This window comes from Hyaena hyaena, unplaced genomic scaffold (assembly GCF_003009895.1).
Source record: "Hyaena hyaena isolate Hyena2069 unplaced genomic scaffold, ASM300989v1 scaffold_129, whole genome shotgun sequence".
NCBI lineage: Eukaryota > Metazoa > Chordata > Mammalia > Carnivora > Hyaenidae > Hyaena > Hyaena hyaena.
In genome coordinates, this window is record NW_024080763.1 from 1422273 (window position 1) to 1447615 (window position 25343).

The 25343-nt window shown below is 57.7% G+C and overlaps 2 protein-coding genes across 9 annotated transcripts in view; one reads left to right on the forward strand and one right to left on the reverse strand.

The window, feature by feature from the left end:
• CTBP2 (C-terminal binding protein 2) overlaps positions 1 to 20547 on the forward strand; it is a 155151-nt gene extending 134604 nt beyond the window's left edge. For 3 of the 4 annotated variants that reach the window (XM_039237931.1, XM_039237932.1, XM_039237930.1), the window contains 8 exons: positions 9109 to 9263; positions 9554 to 9698; positions 12352 to 12558; positions 15670 to 15884; positions 16334 to 16464; positions 16980 to 17107; positions 17583 to 17700; positions 19180 to 20546. In XM_039237931.1, the coding sequence (XP_039093862.1) occupies positions 9109 to 9263; positions 9554 to 9698; positions 12352 to 12558; positions 15670 to 15884; positions 16334 to 16464; positions 16980 to 17107; positions 17583 to 17700; positions 19180 to 19360 (1280 nt within the window). In that variant the 3' untranslated portion in view covers positions 19361 to 20546. Of the gene's footprint in view, positions 1 to 9108; positions 9264 to 9553; positions 9699 to 12351; positions 12559 to 15669; positions 15885 to 16333; positions 16465 to 16979; positions 17108 to 17582; positions 17701 to 19179 lie in introns of all 4 variants that reach the window. The other variant, XM_039237929.1, reaches the window with a different exon arrangement.
• Positions 20548 to 20830: 283 nt separating this feature from the next.
• Positions 20831 to 25343, reverse strand: part of ZRANB1 (zinc finger RANBP2-type containing 1) — a 63149-nt gene continuing 58636 nt past the window's right edge. For all 5 annotated transcript variants that reach the window (XM_039237934.1, XM_039237933.1, XM_039237936.1 and 2 more), the window contains one exon: positions 20831 to 23919. In XM_039237934.1, the coding sequence (XP_039093865.1) occupies positions 23701 to 23919 (219 nt within the window). In that variant the 3' untranslated portion in view covers positions 20831 to 23700. The remainder of the gene's footprint in view (positions 23920 to 25343) is intronic.

Here is a 25343-nt window from a genome sequence, read left to right on the forward strand (position 1 = left end):
TGGCATCCCCCGTTCCAGGCTGGTCGGCCCCGGGCCCAAGGCATGCTGGGAAACAGGAAGGTGAATTGTGACCTCACTCAGATGGGAAGCCAGTGGGTCCTGGGGGTCGGCTGGTCCCAAGCCCAATGCCTGCCGCCCTTGGACCCAGGTTACCTCCCCCCAGCCCATCCTCCCTTTCCGCGCTCTTGCATCCTCGGCTGTGGAAATGTGTCCCGCAGCTGCATGCTCGGCTTTCTGTCTCGTCCCTGCGGCCCTGAGCTGGCCGAGGTTCATCCCTCATGTTTCAGAACCTCCTTCAGGGCAAAGGGACTCACCAGAGATACGGGGCTCCCTGGCAACAGGGCTAACACCCCCAAAGCCCGGAGCCACTCTGGAATGCTCGCCGGGCGCATCTGCATGTGTGAGTGTCCACAGGGATGATTTCATGCAAGCGATAAATGGCTCTCGGTTTTGTTATTAAGCTCTGTGGGAAAAAGGAAAAGCTGCTGTCCCTTTTCTCTGTTCAAGGTCCCCGGTGTGGTGTGGACACTGTACAGTTCAGGCGGCTGGGACAGTTTCCCTGGGCTGCTCTCAGGAACCAGTTAAAGCGACAACAAATGCTTGTCTTTCTGGAGGTACAGAAGTTCTACGTTTTGTTTTGTTTCGTTTTTACCTGGATGGTGTGGTTCCCGCAGGCAGGACACCTGCTTCTCTTCCAGAAGTCGGCACAGGCAGGAGCGCGCGCGCACTGGGCTCGCTGCGGGCGCCCGGCAAGCCTTGGGTGGGGAGGGGGCCGTGGCTCGTGGGAGCCCGTGAGCCACCCACTTGGCCGGCTTTCTGTCCACCTGTTAACTGAGCTACAAAAGGAGGTGGCCTGAAGGCACCTCCCTGGGAGGGCAGTGACTCATTAAGATCCATGTTTTATTTAAGAAGCTAATCTGCTTATCCTGTGGCCATCTGAGCCTCCAGCAGAGAACACTAAAATCAGAGCCGAGGAGTGGCTTAAAACCAGGCGCCCCCCTGGGGCACGGCCAGCCCTCTGGGGAGTCCCCTTCTTGTGCGTCACCCCCAGCGCCCGGCCCCTGGGTGCTCGGAGGGCCTGGTGAGGCCAGGTTTTCCACACTTGTGTTTTTTCCGAACAGCCTTCCTGAGCGAGCACTTGGGCCTCCACCCGTCACCGGCTGCAATGCAGTGTCCAGAGCTCGGGGAGACATGGCCTTGGGCGACCCAGTGCCTCCGAAGTGCTGGTGCTCCCGGGGCAACGAGAGCGTGGGCTGCGTGCGCGGTGTCTGGGGCAGTGGCCGAGGGGCCCCACGGGGATGGCGTGGCCGCTGCCACTTTCTTCACTTGGAAAGCCCTTCCCTCCTTTCTCTTCCCCTGCGCCAGATCTGAGCCAGGCTTTTCTGTCTTGTTCTTTACCCCTGCTGTCTTTCCAGCGCCTGGCCTGGGGCTCACCCTCCGTCTGGGTCAAGTGGAATAATTTTCTGCCAGCCCAGGTCCTTGATGGCCCTTGGCGGTGACCGGGTTGTGTGGGCTGTGCTCTGCCCGCAGGCCGCCGCTCACCCATCAGGCACCGTGTGGACACTGTCGCCTTCCTGGGTCCTGGTGCCGGTTGAGGGAAGGGTTGAACTGCTCCCTTCCAGACGGGGACAGCAACCTCTGACACAAGGCTCCTGGGGCCCCAGCCCTAAGGCTTAGCATCAGATAGGAGTTCTAGGGTGTTCCGAGGGACAAGGCCGAGAGCTGGGGCTCGTCCGGAAAGTTGAAAGACAGGAATGTGGTCTCAGCCTCCTGCGGTCAGGCCCCCACACAAGGACGCCCGTGACTGAATCCCATGGCTGGGCCGTTCCCAGCCTCAGCCGTGCTTGGGGGTGCCCACCCGTGCAGGCTCAGCCCCCTGGGGGCCTCTCGCTTCTGGGTTTTAAAAGAACCAGGACCTGGGGCGCCTGGGTGGTTTAGTCGGTTAAGCGTCCGACTTTCACGTAGGTCATGATCTCGCAGTTGGTGGGTTCAAGCCCCACATTGGGCTCTGTGCTGACTGCCAGCTCAGAGCCTGGAGTCTGTTTCAGTCTGTGACTCCCTCTGTCTCTGACCCTCCCCTGCTCACGCTCGCTCTCTCTCTCCTAGAAATAAATAAAATTTAAAAAAAAAAAAAAAAAAAAGAACCAGGCCTTGATCCTTCTTGGTGAGACCTAGAGACAAGCTTCCAGGGGTTTCTGCAGCATCGGCATGGGTGCCCTGCATGCCATCTCTGAGGGGTCACAGGCACGCCATGGGCTCTGATCCCCGCCCCCCGGCCTTGCCTTCCTGAGCGAGCTGGTCTGCTCTTGCTGCCTGGCAGATGGCCTGGCAGACAGCGCTGAGCTCAGTGCTGCAGGACACGCCGCCCCCCACCCCCACCCCCATCAGCAGGGCCTTGGGCTCAGCGGCCCTTCCCCCCAGGTGCCTCACACCACCAGGGGGCGCACATTCCAGTGTGACTGTGGAGGTGATGCCACATCACTTCTGCCACTGGATGTTCAGAGCAAAGTATGAGGCCCGGCCCATTTCTGGGGGGATGGTGTATTCCCCGCCTTGGGAGCTGGGGGGGATGGGCATCAGCAAAGTCTCCTTGGGAGGGGGCTCTGCTCAGCACAGGCAGCCGGGGTCCCAGGTGGTCAGTGGCCCGTGCCAGGTGCAGCTGGGGTCTCCGCAGTGAGGGGCGTAAATGCAAACCAGGGCACCTGCCACGGAGTGCAGCGGGTCCCAGGCTGGGAGGGGCCGGCACGCCGGGGTCTCATCCTGGGTGGGCCTTTGCTTGCTTCCCCTGGAGCCTCCCTGCCCCCTTCTTACGCTGACAGTGTGTTTGTGTATCGTGAGAAACATGGACCTTCGCCTTCCTTTACGGTTTTGAGAGGGGGTTGGGCCCCATGCGGCAAGCAGGTGGCCCTAGCCTTGCCGGGTGGCCCCCAGGCAGTGTGCTCTCGGGGACTGCAGGCTAAACGTGCTGAGCTCGATTAGTGATGCCTGCCCCGAGCGCAGAAAGCAAGCCTGTGTGTTAGCTTTTCCTCAGCAGGTTCACTTTCCCTTCTCATCTCTTCTCACGGAGCCAGAGTGTGCAGAATGTCAGCACTGGTCCAGCCCGAGCTGAACTTGGAGACGTTCTGATTTATCCTGGCCCTGATGAAAACTAACTCCCTTCGTGTTCCTGGTTTTGAAGCCCCCAGAGGGAACAGTCACGTCTGGATCCCCTGCGGGTCCCTAGAGCCAGGCCAGGGCCGCATGGAAGGTCACACAGACCCAGCCCCAAGGGGCCACTTCAGAGCAGCAGCTCTGCCTCTGAAAGCGGGGAGCCTGCTGCCTGCTCGACGTGAAGCCAGAAACTGCTGTTGGTCCTCAGCCCGCAGGTTGTCTGAGCCTGTGCATCCCCCCAATCCCCTCCGCCCGGAGCCACCCCAGCCCCCAGCAGAGCTGTCAGGGGGGTAAAACAAGACTTGAAAAGAGAGACGACCTGAGAAACATCAGGTTCTCCACTGAGGGGGTGGGGTGGGGATGGGAACCATGCCTGGGCTGTGTCCCAGGCAACCCCAGGGGGGGTGGGAGGGACGCGGACACAGCCTTGAAAAGGCAGGGACGTGGAAACAAAGGTGAGATTTCTACCGGTAACTGCAGGGTTTTTGTTTTTTTGTTTTTAAGTTTAAAATAATGCCACGCTTAGCAACACACCTTTTACTACGCTCACTGCCTTGAAGCCGACCACCCTCTTCTCCTGCGTCCTTTCTCATGAAAGGTCAGGGTAGCTGCCGTGTGCACAGGGCCTCCGGGCCTCCAGAGATGAGGGCCGGTCACTGCCGTTGCTGGCTTTCCAGACCCGCTTTCTGAGCAGATTCCAGCCATCCGCAGAACAGCTGTTGTCAGATCCCATGTCTGACATGGGAGCAGTTTTTATGACACGGATAAACACGTTTACAAGGAAGGGAGACCTCGCATCGAGGTGCGGCCTCCACACCCTCCTTCCCCAGACCGGGTTCCGAAACCCTGTGCCCTGGGGTAGATGGATGGACCCCCGCCCCACCCCCCCAGCACAGCCACGTCTGCAAGTTTAATCCCACAGTTTGGGCAGGTTCATTTATGACCCACAGTCAGCATCTGGGCCCCAGTCATGAGTTTGAGCCCTAGATTGTATAAATGCAAGCCTGTGAAAAACACCCCTTATCAGAACCTAGACCTGATTCTGTGTCTGGCCTTCTAGAAGTCGGGACCGCTGAGCCCAGCCAAGAAGGGCTGGTTTGCGCAAGGTTGCAGGAAGTGGCTTTTTACTTGGGGAGCACCTGCATTTAGGGGGTGGTGGCCAGCATGGTCAGGTGATTGGAGCCTTGCGAAGTGGTCCGGGCTGAAGAGGTTACAAGTGCAGGTCTGAGTGACCCCTGGGACTGTGAGGCCTCATTGCCTCTCCCCACCTTCCAAAACCACCTTTTGAGTCCTAGGAACGGATGACGCATTCATTTGATTGGCCCCCTCTGGCCAGGTGTGCCAGGTGTTGCATTTTTGTCTCCGATCTTTCTAAGGCCCGTTTGGATCTCTCAGCTTTTTCCGGGTACTTATTTTAGCATCGGCTGCCAGGGAACCTGAGAATCCCAGCAACTGCCTCCAGGCCCCCCCGAGGCTCCCAGCTGGGTTCCACCGGCAAGGCCTGGGTCCTCTGGCCGCCAGAGCAGCAGTAAAGATCTTGGTTCAACTCTGCGCCGCTTGTCAGGCCCCAACCCCCGTCGGTGGTCCCGGAAGTCCTGATCAGCAGGGACTGGCCCTGCACGGGTGTTTGCAGGCTGTCACCGGGTCGGGGTGCTTCAGCAAAATCCCGTCTGTTGTAAATAGAGGCCTCTCTGCCTGCTGGACGAACAGGTTTGTTGCGGTCACTTTGCTTTGGGGTAAAACTGCTGAGTTTCTGAAATCTTAAAATAGTAAAACCAAGAAACCCCTCGGGCCATTTGGTTCTTGAGTCGCAAACAACAGAAAGCAACTCAGATCAGATCTTCAGATCCAATGCACGGTTCTGTGACAAGCTTGTCGGCTGAGCTCACGCCGTGTCCAGGAGAGCTGGAAAATGCATCTCGGAAGCCCCACGGGACCGTTCCGTGTGGCAGGATGAGCCCGTTTCCCCCTCAGTCTGTTTGGGAAGCCTGTCCTGTTTGTCCGATGGCAACTCTGGCAGCCTGTCACCCGTAGAAGCAGCAGCTCCTTAGAAAAGATCGGGTGCTGTTCAGATAAGGTGGCATCAAAGGCGGATGGCAAGAGAGCTCCCAGTGCCCTGCCCGGGGACCCCCCCCCCCCAAATCCATGAGGCCAGTGGACTTGGCTTTCCCTGGACAATCAGCAGCGTGCCCTTGCATCAGGTTTGTTTTCCACCAAATGGCTAATTTCACATATTTTTATGTGTAGCTCCAGCTGTAAGCAATACTGGGCCCAAGGACAGCCATCGGAGCTGGCCTCGAGCTGGGACACTGTGTCCCTGCTTGTGCAGAGGCGAGCCTGAAACCAGCAAGTAATTGACACCAGGGGAGCCGGCCCTGCAAAGTTAATGCCAGACAAGTTGTTGAAAGGAATGTGCTGATACACTTTCTGTGATGTGTCCAACCGCAGCTGGCATTGTTCTGAAATGGACAAGGCAAGGTTGTAGAAAGGGGATCATCCTTTTGACTAGAGGGCCACCAGGACCCTCAGATCCTCATCGACAAGTGTTTCCTCGGGCTCTGCTGGGTCTCTGGGACTGTGAGGCGGCGCTCTCCTTGTTGCTCTCTTCCTTGGTGGGGTGTGTGGTCTCCCTGGCTGTCAAATGGGAATGAGAGTAACATTGTGGGCTTCTGAATGTCTGTCTTGGGGTCGGAGCAGTGTATAATGTTTGGTACCATAGCTTTTGGCCACAGGCCTAGGCTTTTAACCCGTTTTCCTTAAGCATTCACTGTGCCTTGGCTCCCCGCCCCCATCCCCTAGCTTCAGAGGAAATGGGGTGCTCCCTCCAGGTCTAGGGGTCAGCCTTGCCTGGGTACCCCTTTTCCCATAGTCCCTTAAAGGGTTATTTGCAATAACCTGTCCCTTAGACCCTAATACTGAAAATTACTCCAATTGTCAGAAGCGCTGAAAAATAGGTAGGTTAACATGAGGCAAGATGGCAAGTCGACTTGCACCGTAGCTTTGCTGGCATTTTCTGGGGTCTCCTGGGAACCTGTACCCCAACTTCAGGGCTGCAAGACTGTAGGGACAGCAGGTGCTGGGCAGCGTGGCTCGAATTTAGCTGCATTCTCCGGCGAGCGGGTAGACGAGTCCCCTGCTGGGACTGAGGGGACGCGTGTGCCGTTCCCTTCCTCACTGGAAGTGAGCAGTGCCCGTGGCCCGGCTCCGCGCACGCTCCTCCTCAGCACTGGGCTTGGCGCGGCCCCCGCATCCCACGTGCTTGTCCTTCCCCGCGTCTGAGCCCGGGGCCTCCTGCATCAGCCTCAGCTGCATTCCGCCCGCCCAGCCTGGATGAGGGCAAAGGGTGGGTTTCGCCAAAGAGGAGGCGACCCAAGCCAGGGGAGGGGGAGGCGATCACTAGGCAACCTGGAGCTTGTTGCCCAGGTAACGGGATCCATGCACTGATGCTGTGGATGGACATCTTCTGCTGAAGGCCGCCGGCCTCTCCAGATGTCTGGGAAAGCTCTGGATGCCTGCCTCGCGCCTGCCCGTCGTTTTCCTCTGTGGTTGCTTTTTAATTAACAACTTGGATTTCTTACTATGATCTTGAACTCTGCAAACATCGCCTGATTAACACGTTTGCCAGCATCTTCAGCGGCAAGTCAGGGCGTTCTGCGCCCTGTGGGAGGGACGGCCTGGGACAGGTGGGCAAATCGGACCCCGCAGTGTAGAACCCCAGTCCCACGGGAGCCCGCCCCTGGGCTTGGTAGCAGGTGTGGGGCGGGGCAGAAGAGTCTGATGGAAGAAAAACGGGCCGTTCTGAATTTGGGCAAAGTCTCACCCTTCTGGTGGCCAAACAGACGGCCAGAGGTAAGAGCCCCTGTGTGCGCACATCAGGCTGCCCCCCGCCCCTCAGTGCCTCAGTGTTCTCATCTGTTAAGAGGATGATGCTGACATCTCAGGGATGAAATGAGAGGGTGTAGACTACCTTGTGAATCACTGTCCCCACTTCCTTCTGCAGAGTCGGGTGAAGGGCCATGTCCAGGGGTCTTATCTCAAGATGGCACCTTTGGTCTTTGGGGAACCCTTCTCCCCATTTGCACACACTCATCTTGACCTCTTGCGGGGCTTACCTGCCAGTTGGGCCAAGAAGAACGCTAGCAGAGGGCTCCCCGGCCCCCCAACAAACAGCCTTGGTACCCTGATCCCCACCTGCCATGCAGGTGGGGGAGTCCCTGTTGTCCAGCCTGGTACCCAAGATGTCGGGCTCAGTGGCCACCCTGCACTGGGGGGCCGTGTGGTGGGCTGGGCAGGAGTGGCGCTGGCACTCGTGGGCTAGGAGGCCCGGATCACGGGGGAGGCCCGGCCCGGGGCAGGGAGCACGGCCCAGAGGAATCCTGCGCCCTGGCCTCTCCTGAGGCCGGGACAAAAGCCTTTTCTCTGCCCCTTGGTCAATGAGGTGATTGTCCCAGGATGCAGCAGCTGCGGCGTGGGAGCGCTCTCCTGGGGCAGAGGCCCCTGCGGCAGTCACGTGCGCACGGCGGGGACGCCCTCCCCATCTCCACGTGCCAGCGGGAACGTGGACACGGCTCCAGGTGCAAACGTGTCGCCACTTCTGACATGCGTGTCGCGCTGAGCCCCGGTGGTGACGTGGGGCTTCTCGTGTCCAGGGTCCTAGCAGGCACCCCCAGCGGGCTTTGCAGGGCCGGCAGGAGAGGAGCCTTTCGGGGGGACCACACAGCTGAGCGCAGCCGGGCACGTGTCTGCTGGATCCTGTGGTCACACGGAGGCCAGCGCAAGTACGTGCTGTGCAGGAACAGAACGGAAGGAGCCCAGCCTCGGCACACCGGCCACCGTCCCGAGTTTGTCCGGGCACGTGGGAGCTTTCTCGTTCTCGCTTGTAGCCTATGACGCCCACGCTGGCTGTGTGGGGCGCAGCCATCCTCCAACCCGGCCATCTTGGTGCCGCCGTCCCACGGGGGGTGGGGAGGGGGGCGCGAGGTCCAAGACTTGCCAGACACGGATTGGAAGAGAATGGTTTGGTTGGAGAAAACGCTGCCTGTGCATCACCGGGAGGGAGGGCCAGGGCTCACACGCAGCCTCGGGCTCACGCCATGCGCACTGGCCTCGGGCTCCCCCTCCCGCTCTCTCGTTTGGCCCCGATGAGCACCCCCCGAGCTGGTCTGCCCGGAGCAGCTGGCCCATCTGTGCTTTGGCGGCGAGTCGGAAGGACTGGCCCCGCCCTGTGCCCCCTGGCACCCCCCCCCCCCAGCTGTGGGGACCAGTGTCCCTGGTATGACAGCAGCAGGACACGTGACCTCTCTTGACGTCCTGGTACCTGAGGAGGGGCAGCTTGCTCCACTGCCCATGAAGAATTCTCTGCTCTCCCGGGTCCCCGCGAGCAGGGTGCCCTCCGTGCCCTCCCACACATCTCCCGCCGCCTGCAGCAGGTGCAGAGGGGTCAGGAGCTGAGCCCAAGTGCCTGTGTCCACCAGGGGTTTCCTCAGGAGCCACAACGTGTCCTTCGTGTTTGTTCAGAAGGATGGTGGGGGCAGGGGGGGCGGGGGGAGGTCCCCCGTGGGCCTGGCGGCAGGTACCAGTGGCAGTTGTGTCTTGAGCTGGCCTGATTCCTCGTCGCAGCAGAGTTCGCTCCACAGTGGGTCGTGTGCACGGCATTGGAGATGCTCACTGAGACCCAGGTCCCCCTCGGACCCCCACCCAGATGGACCCAGCAGGCAGATGTTCCCTCTGGATCTCCCTGGCTTGTCACGGAATCTGCCCTGGGGACTCCCAAGTAGCCTGTGGTCTTTGAGCCTGGGGGCCTGGGGAGTAGGGAGGGAGCTGTGGGGTCCCCCAAGCCCGACGGGTGTGGGTAAGGGTGGGGTAGGTGGGCGCTGGTGGGGGTGTGGCAGAGCCCCCCCCCGACCCCCCGCGGAGGACAGGCCCCCATGCCCACGTGCATCACCCTGCCGCCCACAGGTATCCGCCCCCAGATCATGAACGGCCCCCTGCACCCCCGCCCCCTGGTGGCGCTGCTCGATGGCAGAGACTGCACTGTGGAGATGCCGATCCTAAAGGACCTGGCCACCGTGGCCTTCTGCGATGCACAGTCCACTCAGGAGATCCACGAGAAGGTGGGCCCCCACCCCCGCGCCAGGGTCACCCGGGGCAGGGGCAGCCACTGCCCCTCTGCAAGCATTGCTCTGCCATCCTGGTGGCGGCGTCCCTGCCTCCGCCCTCGGGTCTCCCCTTCCCAGACCCCACCCCCACCCCCACCCCCACCCAGACGCCACCTCACTTCCCCCTCGTTGTCACCAGCCCCCCCCCCCCCAACCGTTCCCCTGCTGGGATCTCTGCTGCGGGCTCGAGGGTGATGGGGGGCACGGGTGAGGCTCCAGCCTGCGCTCCGCTTACCCCATCACAGGTTTTAAACGAAGCCGTTGGCGCCATGATGTACCACACCATCACCCTCACCAGGGAGGACCTGGAGAAGTTCAAGGCCCTGAGAGTGATCGTGCGGATAGGCAGCGGCTATGACAACGTTGACATCAAGGCTGCAGGCGAGCTCGGTGAGTGCCCGGGGCTGGGTCGCCACCTGAGGCCTGAGAGCGGCTGCCAGCTGCTCTGGCCGCAGGGAGGTGACTGTGCAGAGGGGACCTTGCTTGGCAACCCTCCAGATGCACAGGCGGCTGGGTACCTGTGGCATTCAGGGCCCCGCCTGGTGGCCGTGCCGGCTGGCCAGGGGCCCCTTCCCTGCAGAGGGGAGCGTGTGAGTGGCCACAGGTCAGTGTTGGCCGGTGAGGACCCATCACCCTGAGATCCCAGTGCTGGGTGCCCCAGAGCCACGGAGCTGCTAACCTAGGACCCCAGGCCTTTCCGGTCCCCCAGCCCTTGGCTGTGCTGAGGCCCTGCCATCTATGGGCCAGGGGTCCGCCTTCCTCCCCAACCCCACCCATGTCAGCCCCTCAGCCCCCACTGAGGAGGACCCCGTGGGTCCCAGTGCCCCTGAGGCATGACTACACGTGGACCATGCCTTGCACGGCGAGCTGGTGTCCCACTTGAACGTGAGCAGCCCGGGTTCAAGGGAATGTTCACACTGAGTTTCCTTGACAGGCACCAGCCACTTCTTTACAGGGAGAGAAGGGAGGTTCTCCTGAGCAAAACTTGCCACCCCTCCCCACACCCCGCACAAATGCCACCGCACAGCCGGGCAGGGCCCGGAGGGGGGACCCTCATCCCCCTAAAACCAGAGGTGCTCAGCTCACCAGCCACATGTCCACACTGGGCAGGGGTGGTGGTATTCCCAAGGGCCTGCGGTTTTGAACAACGTAAAAGGATGTCAGCCCCTGTGTGTTTCCTTGACCCGATGCGATCTGATTCGGGAGCTGCCAGGGACACCTGCGGGCCTCTGTCCTGTCTCCAGATTGCACTTCCCAGATCATTTGGTGCCCAGACCTTCCGCAAATGACAGGACGGCCCGTGGCTGGGGTGCTCCTGCGCGGCCTGCGCGGCCTGCGGTGTGGCACTCCTGCGCGGGCGCCCCCTCCCCAGCACGCACGGGAGTCGCCCAGGGTCAGGCCACCACATTCCAGGCCCTGAGATGGTGGCCAGAGTCCTCCCGCTCTGGGTGGAGAGCAGGGCCGGGCTCAGGAAACAAAGGTGTCACCTGCTGGGAGCCTCTGGGGGAGGTGGGAGGTCACTGGAGGCCCTAGGGCATGGAGCCCACGTGCTCTCACCTGGTGTCTTTCTAGCAAACTCCTTTATCTCTGGTTCTGAAGGGGTGAGGCTGAGTGAGAACATTGAAAAAACAGCTCAGCTCCTGAGCTCAGCCCTGGGGTGAGGCAGCTCCCCGCACCCCCCCGCCCCCGCCCCCGCCCCCGCGTTGCCCTATGGCTGTTAGAAAGAATTGCCCTGACAGGCCACGCCCCCAGACTCCCAGAAAGATTAGAAAGAGACCCAGCTCTAGAGAAGTTTCTGGAGGAAGGGGCCGTCGCCCTGTGGGCAGGGCAGTCCTTTGTCTCCTGTGGACCCTCCCCTCTGGGATGTCCCCTCCGGGGCACAGCCAGGCCTGGGGCCAGGCAGTTGGCCTTGGTGGGGGCAGAGCATCTGGGGCTCCCGCGCTGGTGGCCCTTCCTGCCCTTCCTGCCTGACTTCGGCCAGAACCCCTCAGGGTCCTCAGAGGCATGAAAACCGCCCCAGGAGCCAAAAGATTTCCTTAAACCTGGCACCCGCCTCCCGTCTGTCCAGGCTGTACTAAACCGTGGCGTCTAGTCCAGCCCAGGTTCTAGGCCTCGTTATTTCAAATGAAGTGTAGGCCACACCGTGGCTGCTCCACAAAACCACTGACCCCCAGCTTGGGGAAGGTTGGTCTGCCAGGATGTCAAACACTTTGTCCCCCGGCGGGTGGCTGTGACCAAATGGGTCAGGTGGGATGCCGTACTCACAGGTGCTGAGCTGCCTGTCCTCCTGAGGGGACACTGAGACCCCGGGCCTCCAGGCAGCCCTCGGGTGGAAACGGAGCTACTAGAAAGGGCGTGCTCAGTACGGGTGGACCTGTTTCCCAGCCCTTCCTCCCTTAAGACTTGGGGTCGTCCCTGCAGCAGGTCCCCGGCCACAGCCTGCGGGCCCGCCCCCGCCGGCCGCCGCAGCCCTAAAACTCTTGGAAAGCAGAGCAGGCCCGTCCGCTGTGTGTTCTTCTGCCGGAGCAGGAGGGTGGTCCAAGCCCCCTGAGGAGGCATCGCCCCCTCCCGGCCCTGCCTGGGGCCCGTGTTGGGGGCCAGGTGATGGTTCCCGGTTCTTCCGTCTTCCCCTTTTTCAGAACAAGTAATAACATGTTCACCACAGACTCTTAAAATGGCATAAACAAACAAACAAACAAAAAAAAAAGCAGGTCTTCGTTACCCCCTCCAGCCCCGGGGGCAGGACCTAAGGGTGTACTGTGAGGAGGCCGGGCCCCACGGCCTTGGTGAAGGGGCTGCGCACGCGGGTCTCCTGCCGTTGGGGGGGCCCTGGGGGTGAGCCAAGCCTGGGGGCTGGAGGCCCCTGAGCGTCAGAGGCGGAGGCTCAGTGTCCCCGAGGTGACAGGCAGGCAGGCCTCAGAGACCCCGACCTCCCCCAGGGTCACAGTTGTGGCTGGACAGGCCAGCTCTGCCACCCCCGCCCCTCAGCCCCCTCCCCACGTAACCCGGCTGCCCCCCTCCCCGCCCGGCCTGTCCTCCCCAGGGATAGCCGTGTGCAACATCCCGTCGGCGGCAGTGGAAGAGACGGCCGACTCCACCATCTGCCACATCCTCAACCTGTACCGGAGGAACACGTGGCTGTACCAGGCGCTGCGGGAGGGCACGCGGGTCCAGAGCGTCGAGCAGATCCGGGAGGTCGCCTCGGGAGCAGCGCGCATCCGCGGGGAGACGCTGGGCCTCATCGGCTTCGGTACGTGCGGCCGCCCGGCCCTGTCCCCGGCCCACCGCTGCCAGCGCGGGGACCCCGCGGGGAAGGTGTAGTCCAGGAACGGCCGGTCCCCTGGGAGCTGGGGGAGCCCGAGGCCAGGGGGGCAAGACCGAAGGGGGGCCTGTGCCGCTCCCTGCCCCAGGCCGGAGGGGCCGATGGAGGTGGGCTGTGCGGAAATGAGCAGGCTCAGGGCTCCACTGTGGGCCAGAGGCCGAGCCGAGGCCCCCTGTGCGCCAGGCCCTGGTGTCAGTGGGGAGTCGCAGAAGGATCTTGAGCCAGGCGGTGGCATGGTCAGGTCACTGGCTTAGCAGGCTCACCTGGGGTTGGGGGCAGGAAGAGGTCTTGTGGCGACAGCTGGCGGCCCTGGGAATATTGGGGGCAGGTTATCAAGGACAAGGCGGGCTGTGACAAGAGGCAGCTTGGTGATGCTGTCGGCGACACGGGCTCAGGTCCTGATGACGAGGTGTAGGTAATAACACAGGGGCTCGGGTGGGCCCCACACAGCACATGAGCGGGGGTCGGGGGTCTTGCTTCTGACTGCTGAGTCTCCTCCCCACCACGCAGCCAGTCCACGATTGAGATTAACCGACCTCCCTGCCTCAGTGCCCCAGTCTGTGCACCAGGAGGGGAGTGATACACGGGGTGGGTAGTAAGTGCTGGGCCTGCCTTCCAGAGGGCTCCCCAAGCTGTCACAGAGCTCAGGGCTCTGTTTCCAGAAGACCAAGGGTCAGGGCTGCTGGGACGGCCCGGGTGCCCGCTTGAACAAGGCAGAAGGAGCTGGGTTTCTCCAGGGAATTCCCATCTTTCTAACTCCCGGGGTCAGAGTCTAAGACCCTGGTTAGGGGTGATCTTCTGAAACTATTTACCGAGGAGTCCTGTGTACTTCCCTGCAAGGGACTGTAGCGGATGCACATGTGAGGGCCGCAGCGCCCTCTGCTGGTGGCCGGAGGCCTCCCGTGGCTCTGCCATCGGGCATGCTTTTTTATTTATTTTTTTCTATATTTATTTTGAGAGAGAGAGACACGTGCAAGTGGGGGCGAGGCAGAGAGGGGAAGAGAGAGAATCCCAAGCAGGCTCCACACTGTCTGCACGGAGCCCGACATGGAGCTCAAACGCAGGAACCATGAGATCCATGACCTGAGCCAAAATCAAGAGTCAGAGGCTTAACCACTGAGCCCTCCAGGCGCCCCCATTGCACATTCTTCACCCCTGCAGCGGCCCAGCCCCATGGGAGTAGCCAGGGTTGCGTGCCCTTCCTGGGGTTGTTTCTTGGGCGGAGCCCTGTGCCGTTCTTCCTCTGAAGACCCTTTCAGTAAATCGAGCCCTGTGGTTTGAGCCCCATGTGCTCCAGACTGATCAGCACCTCACAGCCCCTGCGCAGTCTGACTGTAACATCTCCTTGCCACCTTCCAGAACTGTAGCTTGGGGAGGGGAGGGGAGGGGGCCCGGGGGGTAGGCGGCCTGATGGCCTTGGCTGCTTCCCCGTCCGGCCGGAAGCCCTCACCTGCCTGAGGCTCGGCTGAGACCCCGCGGCAGAGCCTGGAGCGTGGGGCGCACAGCCACGTCGAGAACTTGCACAAAATTGGAAAGGAAAGCCAGCCCGTGACAACAATACGTATATGCTTTTTGAAGGCAAAGGCCCTGGCTCCCCCTGCAGGGCTCAGTTTTGACCAGGGCGGTCACAGAATGAAGTCATCCGGTCTTGCAGAAACTTAAGAACACCCACGGCTTAGATCGTAGCCCAGGATGCGGTGAGGGTCAGGGAAGGCATGAAAAGCAGAGGCACCATGAGGTCACACAGGCAGCGGCGCCCCTGGTGAAATCTGGACGGGCTTCTCTCCAGCCCCTGGAGCCACAGCCGGGAGGCCCGGTCTGGAAGTAGGGCGGGTGGGGGAGGGGTGGGGGGGCCTCACTGTGTTGGGGTGAGCTCCTGGCGGCCCTGTGCTGGGATCATTTGTTCCGTATTTCAGGTGCATGAGAGGGTCTTGTAGGCCACTGCCACGCCTCCTTCCAGTGTGTCACCTAGTGTCACCTGCCTCTGCTGTAGTTCCTGGTTCACTCATCCAAGTGGGGACATGGGGGGGCGGGGGATGCCCGCCAGTCACCCTGCAGCTGCCCTGCAGAACCTCATTAAACCGCTGCCTCCAGACCAGGCAGTTGTCTGTCGCTCAGCGGGAGCCGGTGACAGCCCACCGCCAGGTCCAAGTCGGCCTCACGTGGCCTTCCTTGTTTGGGAAGAGACACCTTCCCCTGCCTCCTCCTCCCTCCCCTGCACAGTCGAGCAGTGGTTTTGGATAGCGATGGGCTGTGCACGCTTCCTGACTGAGCCCCTTCGGGCCACACTCAAACCAGTTTTCAGGCTGAAACTCGCTGGCCGCCCGTGGGGTTCGGTGGGTTTGTGCAAACGACGGCCACGTGGGAGGCAGGGAGGCCTCCGAGTCCGGGTAGGTGGTGTGTGATTCTAGAGAGGGGCAAGGGGCCTCCCCGTCAGGGCGGCTTGGGACAACCGAGAATTAGCCCGACAGGGACGTGCCTCCACCTCCCATCAGGGCGGCCCCTCTCGCCAGTTTGTGTCCAGGTCGCCATCCTGTGGTTCGTTTTGATCACTTTGTCGCTGCCAGGAGCAAACCCAGTGCTCACTGGCGAGAGAATGTTCCTGGCTCCTGCCCTCAGCTACTAGAGAACGCAAGCTCGGGTCAGGAAGCCTGCTCTGCACACAGACACAGGGGAGGGGGGATTTGTGACTGGAGGATATTGATGATGGCTGGGGTACGTGGAGTTCACTAGAACACTTTCTGGGTTTGGAAATGTACGTAATAGGAAGCTTAAAAAAAAATACCCAACACAAGCAACAAGCCCTGTCCTCCCCCAGGAAGCCCGGCCCCCCGCAGCCCTGCGAGGCTGAGAAGTGCAGGCCTATGGTGTCCCCGAGCCTTGGGCGCACGGCTCCAGCGGCTGCCCCTCGTGGTCCAGCCACCTGGTGGAGACGGCAAGTGCCGACGCCGGGGCTTCGCGGGGCCTGGCATCGGGAGCGCTGAGCAGTGGCAGGAGGCGCCAGGGACTCGCTCACTGGGACTCTTTCTCTCTGCACAGGTCGCACGGGGCAGGCGGTTGCTGTTCGAGCCAAGGCCTTCGGATTCAGCGTCCTATTTTATGACCCCTACTTGCAGGATGGGATCGAGCGGTCCCTGGGCGTGCAGAGGGTCTACACCCTACAGGACTTACTATATCAGAGCGACTGTGTCTCCTTGCACTGTAATCTCAACGAACATAACCACCACCTCATCAATGACTTTACTATAAAGCAGGTAATGGGACCTAGATTCCCCCCCACCCCCAGCCCCTGGAAACCTCCATCAGAACCAAAGGGGGGGATGGGAAACAGTCCATGGACACACTGGCGAGAAGGAAGACAGTTCCCTAAGACGTGAATGAGAAGCCGGGTGAGGCCCTTCCTCTGTGAGATGGGTCAGGTCGAGCTGGGACAGACGGGAGCTACCCCACAGGGACCTGCCTTAATCAGGTTTGGTCTCCAAGAAGCGGCAGGCGGAGCCCAGGGCACAACTCCAACCTTCCTGCCCGCCGTCCGGGCCCCCGCCGTCGCCGACAGCCCCCACCGTCTCCCTCCCCGCTGCCGCGCACACGTCAAGTAGCCAGACGGACAGAACTCGTTCCCGTCTGTGGCCGGCTTCTCGAAACCGCAGCTCAGCTGCCTTCGGGCGTGGTGGCCTCTAATGGCTCTTCCCTCCTCCCCCAGATGAGGCAAGGAGCTTTCCTAGTGAACGCGGCCCGCGGCGGGCTGGTGGACGAGAAGGCCTTAGCACAAGCCCTCAAGGAAGGCAGGATACGGGGGGCAGCCCTCGATGTGCATGAATCGGAGCCTTTCAGGTGAGCCTGGCGGGCTGCTGGCACGCGTGTTTCCCAAGCTCCCCGGGCCCATTTCTACCCCTGGGTGCCCCCGCCCCCACCGTGAACTTGAGGCACTTCCCAGCGAAGTGGCTCCTGGGTAGGAAACTGGAAACGAGAGACCGTCTCCAGCCTCTGCTCTGAGGGCCGTGCTGTACTTGGCAGCGAGCATGGGAGGGCCGGGGACCCACGGGGAGTGGGCGGGGGGGGGGAGGCAGAACGCGTCTGGAAGGAAGGAGAATGGGGTGTTGGCCCGCGGAGGACCAGGCTTCATCTGTCCCCTGGGCTGGCCGGTCCTGCCCAGCTGGTTCTCCGTTCGGAGCCCCTGACACTCACTATGAAAGTTTTGAGATGTCCTTAAACCCCCAGCCTCCAGGAAACATACTACCAAACGTTCTTCTCCCCAAGTCAAAGAGCCCGTAGCTCCCTTTTGACAAATAGGATAGGGGTTGTTATCCAAGTTTTCTCATTTGCTGTGTTTGTGTACGTTTATCTAGCTTTGCTCAGGGTCCCTTGAAAGATGCACCGAATCTCATTTGTACGCCCCACACAGCTTGGTATAGTGAGCAAGCCTCACTAGAGATGCGGGAGGCAGCCGCCACCGAGATCCGCCGGGCGATCACAGGTGAGCCCCCCACTCTGCGCCCCTTGCAGCCAGTGCCTGGCGGGAGCCCCGCGGTTCAGGTGCCCCCGGCACCACTGACACACGCGCAGGAGGGGTGACGCGGAGGCTTGCTACAGGCAGGAAGAGTTTAGAGATCCATCGGATTCAATTATGAGATGTATGCAGTTCATTCAGACCCTGGGCTAAATTTCAGACCAAACAGATTCCCTTTCTGGTGGGTCAGCAGTAAGCGTGCGAACTGCAGGGGAAGCCCAAGCCCCTTTGTGCTCCGCCGAGGGCGGGGGTGAGGAGCTCGGCGCCGGGGCCCGGGAACATGGCACGGTCTCTGAGAATCGAAGGGTCAGCCCTCTTATCATAGAGTAAGAGACTTAACGGTTAGACTGCTGGGGGTTCTTCCCAGTGGCAGCTCCTGAGTAGAATGTTTAACTCATTGCTTGAAAAACACGTAGGATTCATTTTAATCGTCCTGTTCCAGGTCGCATCCCCGAAAGCTTAAGAAACTGTGTGAACAAGGAATTCTTTGTCACAACAGCTCCCTGGTCAGTAATAGATCAGCAAGCCATCCATCCGGAGCTCAATGGCGCCACATACAGGTGAGGAGCGGGATGGCAGCGGGGAGATGGGCGGAGAGGGAGTGGCATCAGGCTCCCCCCCCCCGGAGTGCTCCCGGCCTGGTCTGCAGTCCGCAGTTCTTCCCATGCCCACTTTCTGTGCAGCAGACACAGCTCTTGGGGTACATCCTGCAGTCGGGGTTCCTATTTACAAAGGGGAGCAGGAACCCCCCTGCTTTCCAAGGGCTTCAAGGTGGAGAGTTAACGGAACGATTTCCAAGTGAAAGGGCATGTGGCTGGCGACCCTGTTTTCCAATTTGAATCTTCTGGCCGGAAGCCAGACTGGGGGGAGTGCCCAGAGTACCTCGGGTCTTGGTGACGAGAGGGCGTGGCAGTGCAGGGGGGTCTGCCCCGGGGACACGAGCCACAGCCCTTGTGGCCGGTGGCCCTTCCCCTGGTTCTTTCCCCGCCGTGCTGGGCTCACGGGAGGACCGCTGTGCCCGCTTCTTCGCAGAAGGGAGTTTTGTCTTGCCCGTCCCCCACCGTCCCCATCCCGGGCCCCTGTCCCGTGCGTCGTGGGATGTGCGCGAGAGACCCGCCCTCCACCAGCACCTCGCACCTACACCCGCAAGTGGCTCTGGCTGTTGCCTCCCGCCCGCGCTAGCCACTGGGGCCGGGGACTCGGGCAGTGGGTCCCACACGTGCAGGCTGGGACTCGGGGAAGTCAGTTTTCTTCACAGTCTCGTGGCTTCCGTATCCATACCTGACACCGCTCCGCACTGTTGCTCTTTCGAGGCCACGGTGTAATGATTCCTTTGGACCAAGACCGCGTGGCCCCTTGGTCCCTTCTGTTCGAGGGGCTGTCGCTCACGGGATCCTGTTCCCGAGTCCTGGATTTCTGAGCGGTGAACAGCTGTGACAGGCTGGGGGGGGGGGGGGGGGGGGGGGGGGGGGGAGGCGTGGAGCACCTGCCTCCTAAGTACGTATCATCCTGGGCATGTTTACATACACGGACTCACATTTGCCTGAGAACCGTATCTTCTGTAGGCGACTTAATGCCACATGTCCTTGCACACACGGCGACTTGTGTGCCTGCAGCATCAGATGAGCCCTTCGCCAGCTCCCCTCTCCCGCCACTGCCGCGTCCTGTCCCGTCTCTGGCCACGAGAGCGGAGCTGGCCCGCCTGGAAGGCCACACTATCAAAGAGGACTTCGTCCTGCCTGTTGGGAAATCACTAAAAGCATCAATAGGTCTTTTTCGGTACAAAACATTTCCCAAAGGCGGGATGAGCTTCTCCTGTTGTACGAAAGGAAGCTTCCAAAACTTCTGGCTCGGTGTTTTGACGTAACTACCCAGACTTTATCGTGAAGTAAACGTCCGTGTTTTAGATTTTTCACGTAGAGGTCTCCTTGCGTTGGGGGTGAAGGGTGACTCCTCAATAAACACCCCGAAGCAGGCAGAGCCGAGAGCTCGGCAGCTTCCAGCCCCGGACTTACTGGCCCTTTCTGTGTCCTCCTCAGATACCCACCGGGCATCGTGGGCGTGGCTCCCGGAGGACTTCCCGCGGCCATGGAAGGGATCCTCCCCGGCGGCATCCCTGTGACCCACAACCTCCCCACCGTGGCGCACCCTTCCCAAGCTCCCTCCCCCAACCAGCCTACAAAACACGGGGACAATAGAGAGCACCCCAATGAGCAATAGCAGAGAATGACCAACGGTCATCCTTCAGATAAACCTGGGACCAAGAGACCGTGACAAATAGATGAACTAAGGAAAAGGAATCCGACCGTCTTTTTAACCGATTCCGGACCCGCGCATCGCTGACGTTGCAGTGTTAGAAGCGAGCTAGACGCCGGGACGCGGGGAAGCAGGAGCTGGCGTCTGCTTACGGAAGCGCCGAGAGACTAGGACGTGATTTGTTAACGACCAACTTCTGTTATTGTGTGTTACGTTCTTCATCTGTGCATCAAATCACAAAGAATAAATAGATCTGTTTCCTTTATCAGCCCCTCGGGCACAGCAGGCCCTCAACGCCTTGCTCTCCAATGTTGCATCTGAAGTTCCGAACGTGAAAATAAAAAATGCTGAGAGGAAACCCCCCCTCCTGTGACTCGAGTCCCTTCGGTCCGTGGGGGCTGGTAACCTCTCGCGCGTGTAGGAAGACCCAGTTACTACAAAACGGGGCGCAGGATCGAGGACCCGTACAGCCTCCTGTACAGAAGCCTCTCCCACCTCAACCGCAAACTGAGCAGGCGAGTTGGTTGTGAAGTCAGTACCACCCTCTGATGATGCAAAGAGAAAAAAAGAAAAAAAAAGAGAAAAGAAAAAAAAAAGTATTAAGTTTCACAAGCTGTTTGTACTCAAATATATTTTCTCAGTTTCAGATCCTCAGCTATTTTATTGAGTGGAAAGTCTTGAGCTGAAAGAGTTCAAGAAAAATAATGTTGCATTTCCTTATGTCTCAGGAAACACTTTTTATGGTAACTTGTCAGATTGTCTATGAACAAACCCACTTTTTTAGACCTTGATAAAGTCTTCTTTTCTTCACGTGATATTTTATACAAGAACACTTCAGGTGTGTTATTAGATGTGACTGATTTTAACAAATCCTATTAGATTTGTATCAACTAGTTACATGTTATATTCATAGTCTTTTGTGAATCATCGCCTTTTTGTTTAAAAGATGGCCTATTTTGAGCCTTTGTATAGGTACATTCCTGTTTTTGTGACAAAAAAAAAAAAAAACCTTTAAAACTGTCCCAAACAGAAAAATAATGGCTATCAGAACTGTTTTGTTTTCGTGTGAGTCACCGTTCCTGTATTTGTTTATTGTAAAGGTGGACATATAGCGTTCAGTGCAGTTTTCAATAAAAAGTAATAAAAATTTGTTAAGTTCTGAAATTCAAGTACATCTCACCCATGGAAAAGCTGTCTAATTGAGATGTTTTAAAGGCAAGTAAGTTTTCGATCAGCCAGTTTCCAACTCCTGTTACTTCAGGCAGGGTTCAGGGATGAACAGCTTCCTACCTACCTATTCCATAACCCAGACTCGGGAATGCTGACCACCACCCGTCGAAAACCTCGCGTTAATAAGCCCGTCGCTGGCAGATCACGCCATCCTTTAGATGCAGCAGTGGGTTAGAACTAAATCGATTGAAGAAACAAAATTGGTCAAGTTAGAGTGTTTTGATTTTAATTTACCCAAACGCAAAATTGCCTGGCTCAAGCATTAATGCAGGAAGGGAAGTGGATCTCAAAATTCTTTTAAATGATATTTACAAAGAAATGTTGCAAAATAATTAACATCAGCCATTTCCGTACGTTAAGAACTTCAAGGTGGTTCAAAGGATCGTCCCTCTTAAATAGCATTAAACCCCTTTGCACTAGTGGTATCTGCAAGTACTAGGCAACCAATGGAGTCCGATTCCAGGAACCAAACTCCCTTTCGCTCCCTTCCCGGTAAGAAAAGGGTGTCTTCAAGGCATCGGCCTCCTCCCTCGCTCCTGTGAAGGCGGGGGTCCCATCCCAGCCCTCCCAGAAAAATCCCATTACAACAGCTTCCTGTTGACAGACGTGGAGCACGTGGTTACTGACCCGTCCCTCAGGAACCCGAACGGGAGCTGAACACCCTCGTCCTGACCAGGATGTCGGCAAGGAGGGCAAGACACATGCTCGGAAACGAGACACCCACCGGCCTCGGCACGGCAGCGCGGCCTTAACACAGACCAAGTCTGGGCCACAGTGAGCCTAGAGTCGGAAACCACAAAAAGGCAGGTTTCAAGTCTGTAGTGCGCCTAGGTTTTGTTTAATCAGAACAGAAAACACCACACTGTAGTCTCCCTACAAAAACAAAACAAAAAAACACCAAAGTCCAGTCCATAGAGCTCTGGCACTCCTGTCCGGAGTCCACCGAGACCGTGATCTTTGAGAGAGGACCGCACACTCCTCTTGGGACACAGCTATGGCTGTTTAGTCGTTCAAGAGCTGGACACACAGCCTTTTCCAGCCAATCTGCTATGAAACCCACTTAGAGCCCCATCCCTCCCTGTCTGGAGCCGAGGAAATGCAATCCTCTACCTTTCCCACGGGGAAGAACGCTGTACCTGTTGCACTAGGTGTGGTCAGGATCACGGATTATAAATAAATAAATAAAGAGGCACCTCAGGGAAACCACTCGGCAGACCACCCCACACAGGCTCAATACCGAGCCGATGGTTCCTAGACAGCACGGACTGCTGTGCAGACCATCGCTAGATGCTTCTTTCTCAAGCATTCTTTGGCTTCTTCAACTGGGAGGGCAGTTTGCTTACCGGCAACTAGAACAGGATCTGTGCCCCGGAAGAGAGATTCCCATCTTTGTGCGGAGAAAGGTGTGTAAAGCTGCTACGCTAGGCAGTCAGCCTGCTAAATAATTACTGACCAAAATGAAAGTAAACCATAGTCAACCTGTAGGATAATATAGCCGCTTAGAACAGTACCATTTACCATCATTACAGCAAAATTCATTTATACGCCATCAACTTGCAGAAGTTTCCTGCAAGTTCTAGCAGAGAGCAAAAGTCCTCCCTTTGTCCTGGGAGGGTCTTTCAGTGGACTGTTCCGAGGAGGAAGAAAAGGACATCTGGGTGGTTTTCCGTCTTTAGTATTCGAGCATCAAGTCAGAGGCTGTGCTCATTTCAAACACCATCTAGACAGAACTAAGAAAAACTAGTATTGAAAGGTCTTTCACAGCCTTTTCTCCAAAGTGAAGGAAGCATGTGGGGGGGGGGGGGGGGGAGGGGCTTCTTTCCAAATTCCTTACCACGTCCATAGTCTACAAAGTGCTTGTCAGGAAGTCTTTGTGCTCCTGAGATAGATCTGCAACTTTCACCCAGTACTGAACATATACCTGAAGTGGTCAAGTAATACTTTTTATAAAAAGATTTCTATCTAAGATTATAGTTTTAAATAAGAATGGCCACAATTAACCAACATGCAAAAATCCTCAGACTGCTCTGAGAAATTGGTTATACAATGCATTTACCACCTTACTGCATTTTGTAACTCTTTATACGTAACCGACCCCCAGTTAGCCGAAGCAAAGGCATGCCTTTCTAACACATTCTGCCGCAAGCAGAGTGGCTGGTGAAGAGCCTCTGCGGGGCAGTCTGGGATCGGAACATTGTCAATTGAATCAAGGGAGCAAATTTCACACAATTCATTTAGTCCCGAGCGGGCCTGTACCCCAGGCGCCTCCCTCACATCGGGGGAGCGACGGTCCCCGAGGACACTGCCTTGCGGGCTCTGGGAGAACCCTCATTTTAAGGGCACTCTTCCAAACAAATACCTAAATACTGAAAGGGGGCATATCAGAAGCTTTTAAAAAAGACAAACAAATAGAAACCCAAACCCTTTCCAAAACAAGGGAATGACGTCTGTATGAAGTTCCCTCAATTCTTTCTTTCCTTGCAGTTTGTTCCTTAAAGATTTGATTTCGTTTTACTGGGCACAACAGGAACTAAATTATTAATAAAATAAAAGCTTGTTTTTATTTTTATGTGTGGCTGTGGGCCTTTTAAGGTGGAAGTAGAACGCCAGGTTCTACTTGAGAAAGAAGATCTCAAAGGAACAAAGTCATCTGCCATGAGCTTTGGGGGGAGGTGCCCGTGCTGAAAAAACTTCTCAATAATATGAAGATGCTGGTACAACTTGTCCTATTACACAACTTCTTACACAACCACATGCGTTACAGTTATAGACACATTTACAACTTGAAAGGAAAAAAGTTCTGTCTTAATAAAATTAGGGGGGGGGTTCTTTTTTTTTTCTTTTCTTTTTTTTTTTTTTTTTTTTTTTTTTTTACAAACTGTAGTCCAAAGTTCTCTGTCTCCTCACACAGCAGATTCGTCATCTCTGTCGGGTGTGATGAGGAAAACCCTTCCGGGCAGGTCCCACCAGATCCGGTTCCTTCTGCGCCCCGCACCCCGCTGGGAGCACGCGCCACACGAGCTCTGCGGGCGCCGCAGAGCCAATAACCCTGGTCTTCTGCTGTCAGAGTTTTTTCATTCATCCTCATCATCGTCATCTTCCTCTCCGTCAGACAGGGACGTACAAGGCCGGATCTGCCTATAGCGGTCAAGCCATTTCTCCACCATGTGCGTGACCAGGGGGTGGTTCCGCCGCCGAGAGCTCTTCTGCAGGGCCACCAGCACGCCGCCCTCGGTCACACAGCAGTCCAGCCACTCCCGGAGCAGCTTCTCCTGCTGCTCCTCATTACCTAGCTTTTAGAGGGACGTGAGGAGGGAAGAGAGCATCACAGGTCAGAGGACTTGCTAGGAGACACTCAATGGAAACACATAGAAACAGCTGGTAGGATTACTAATGAGAAGGTCCAAGCAACAAACTCTTCACATGGTTTCAGCCTCCCGTCAATTTCATGATTAAAACCCAGTTTCCTATGGTTAAACAAAAAGCTCAATGTGGGGAGGGGGGACGCCTGAGTGGCTCAGTCGATTGGGCTTTCGACTTTGGCTCAAGTCATGATCTCAAAGTTCCTGAGTTCCAGCCCCATGTCAGGCTCTGTGCTGACAGCTCAGAGCCCGGAGCCGGCTTCGGATTCTGTGTCTCCCTCCCTCTCTACCCCTCCCCTGCGTGCACTCTCTCCCTCTCTCTAAAATAAACCAAAAAAAACAAAAAACAAAAAACAAAACATCAGTAGGAAAATTCCCAGAAAAAGACCTCAAGAGGAAGAACCATCTAGTAATATTTTTGTTTGACAGAATGGGAAAAAACAAATGTTAACCTAATAAACTTACCATGGCAAAGAAAAGGCTATAAAAACAAAGTCTCAGCTTCAAATACATGACAAGGTAAGTTTATTTAAATATTTACAGAATGAAATCATAAAAATCATGGTCTATTTATAGATAACTGATATAATTTATATCAATTAACTCTTCTTACTGTGATTGTTTTATAATAATGACTAGTACAGTAAATAAAAGACAGATAATTTTGTAAGAATGTGCGTTTTCTAAGAGCATTCTTTCTGCACATCCTCACCATCACCCCTGCCTGGGTCTCCCCCTCACACCCCCTGCATCTGCAACACCCTCGGACCTGGGCTTCCCACTCTGGCCAACATCCAAGCTTCTCATCTTGACACTGAGCAGCCCGTGTCCGTCTACTGTGCGGGCTGGGCTGGCTGCTGGCTTCCCAGCTTACAAGGCCAAAGCCAAGGCTTCTAAAGGCCGTGGATGAGTGAGCCCCTTGACACTCCTTGGCCCCTCGGCCCCTCACTGGCCACCCCCCCAGGGCTTGTGGTGCCCCCTCTACGTACCGCCTCTTCCTCCCTATCCTGAAAGGCTCCACTTCGGTGGGGGGGGGGCTCTCAGGGCAAGGGCACCTCCTCCTCAGATGCCTTTGGTTACCACCCCATTCAAATCACGAGGCCTATGTCCCCCTTTGTCCCCTCGCCCACCTTTCTACTTTTCCCCTCAGTGTTCCTTGCTGGGGGGGCATGGGCGGGGGGGGTCTTCACATAACAGCCTGCCCCACAGCTCAGAAAAGGTAAACTTCGAAGCCTGGCTGACCTGTATCTCCACAAAGTGACACTACGACCAAACCCAAAGCTCCCGCTGGCCCAGCTCAGGGACACCCCGCCGGAGGGGCCGGGGGACAGGCATCCAGGCCGGGCGGCTGCACA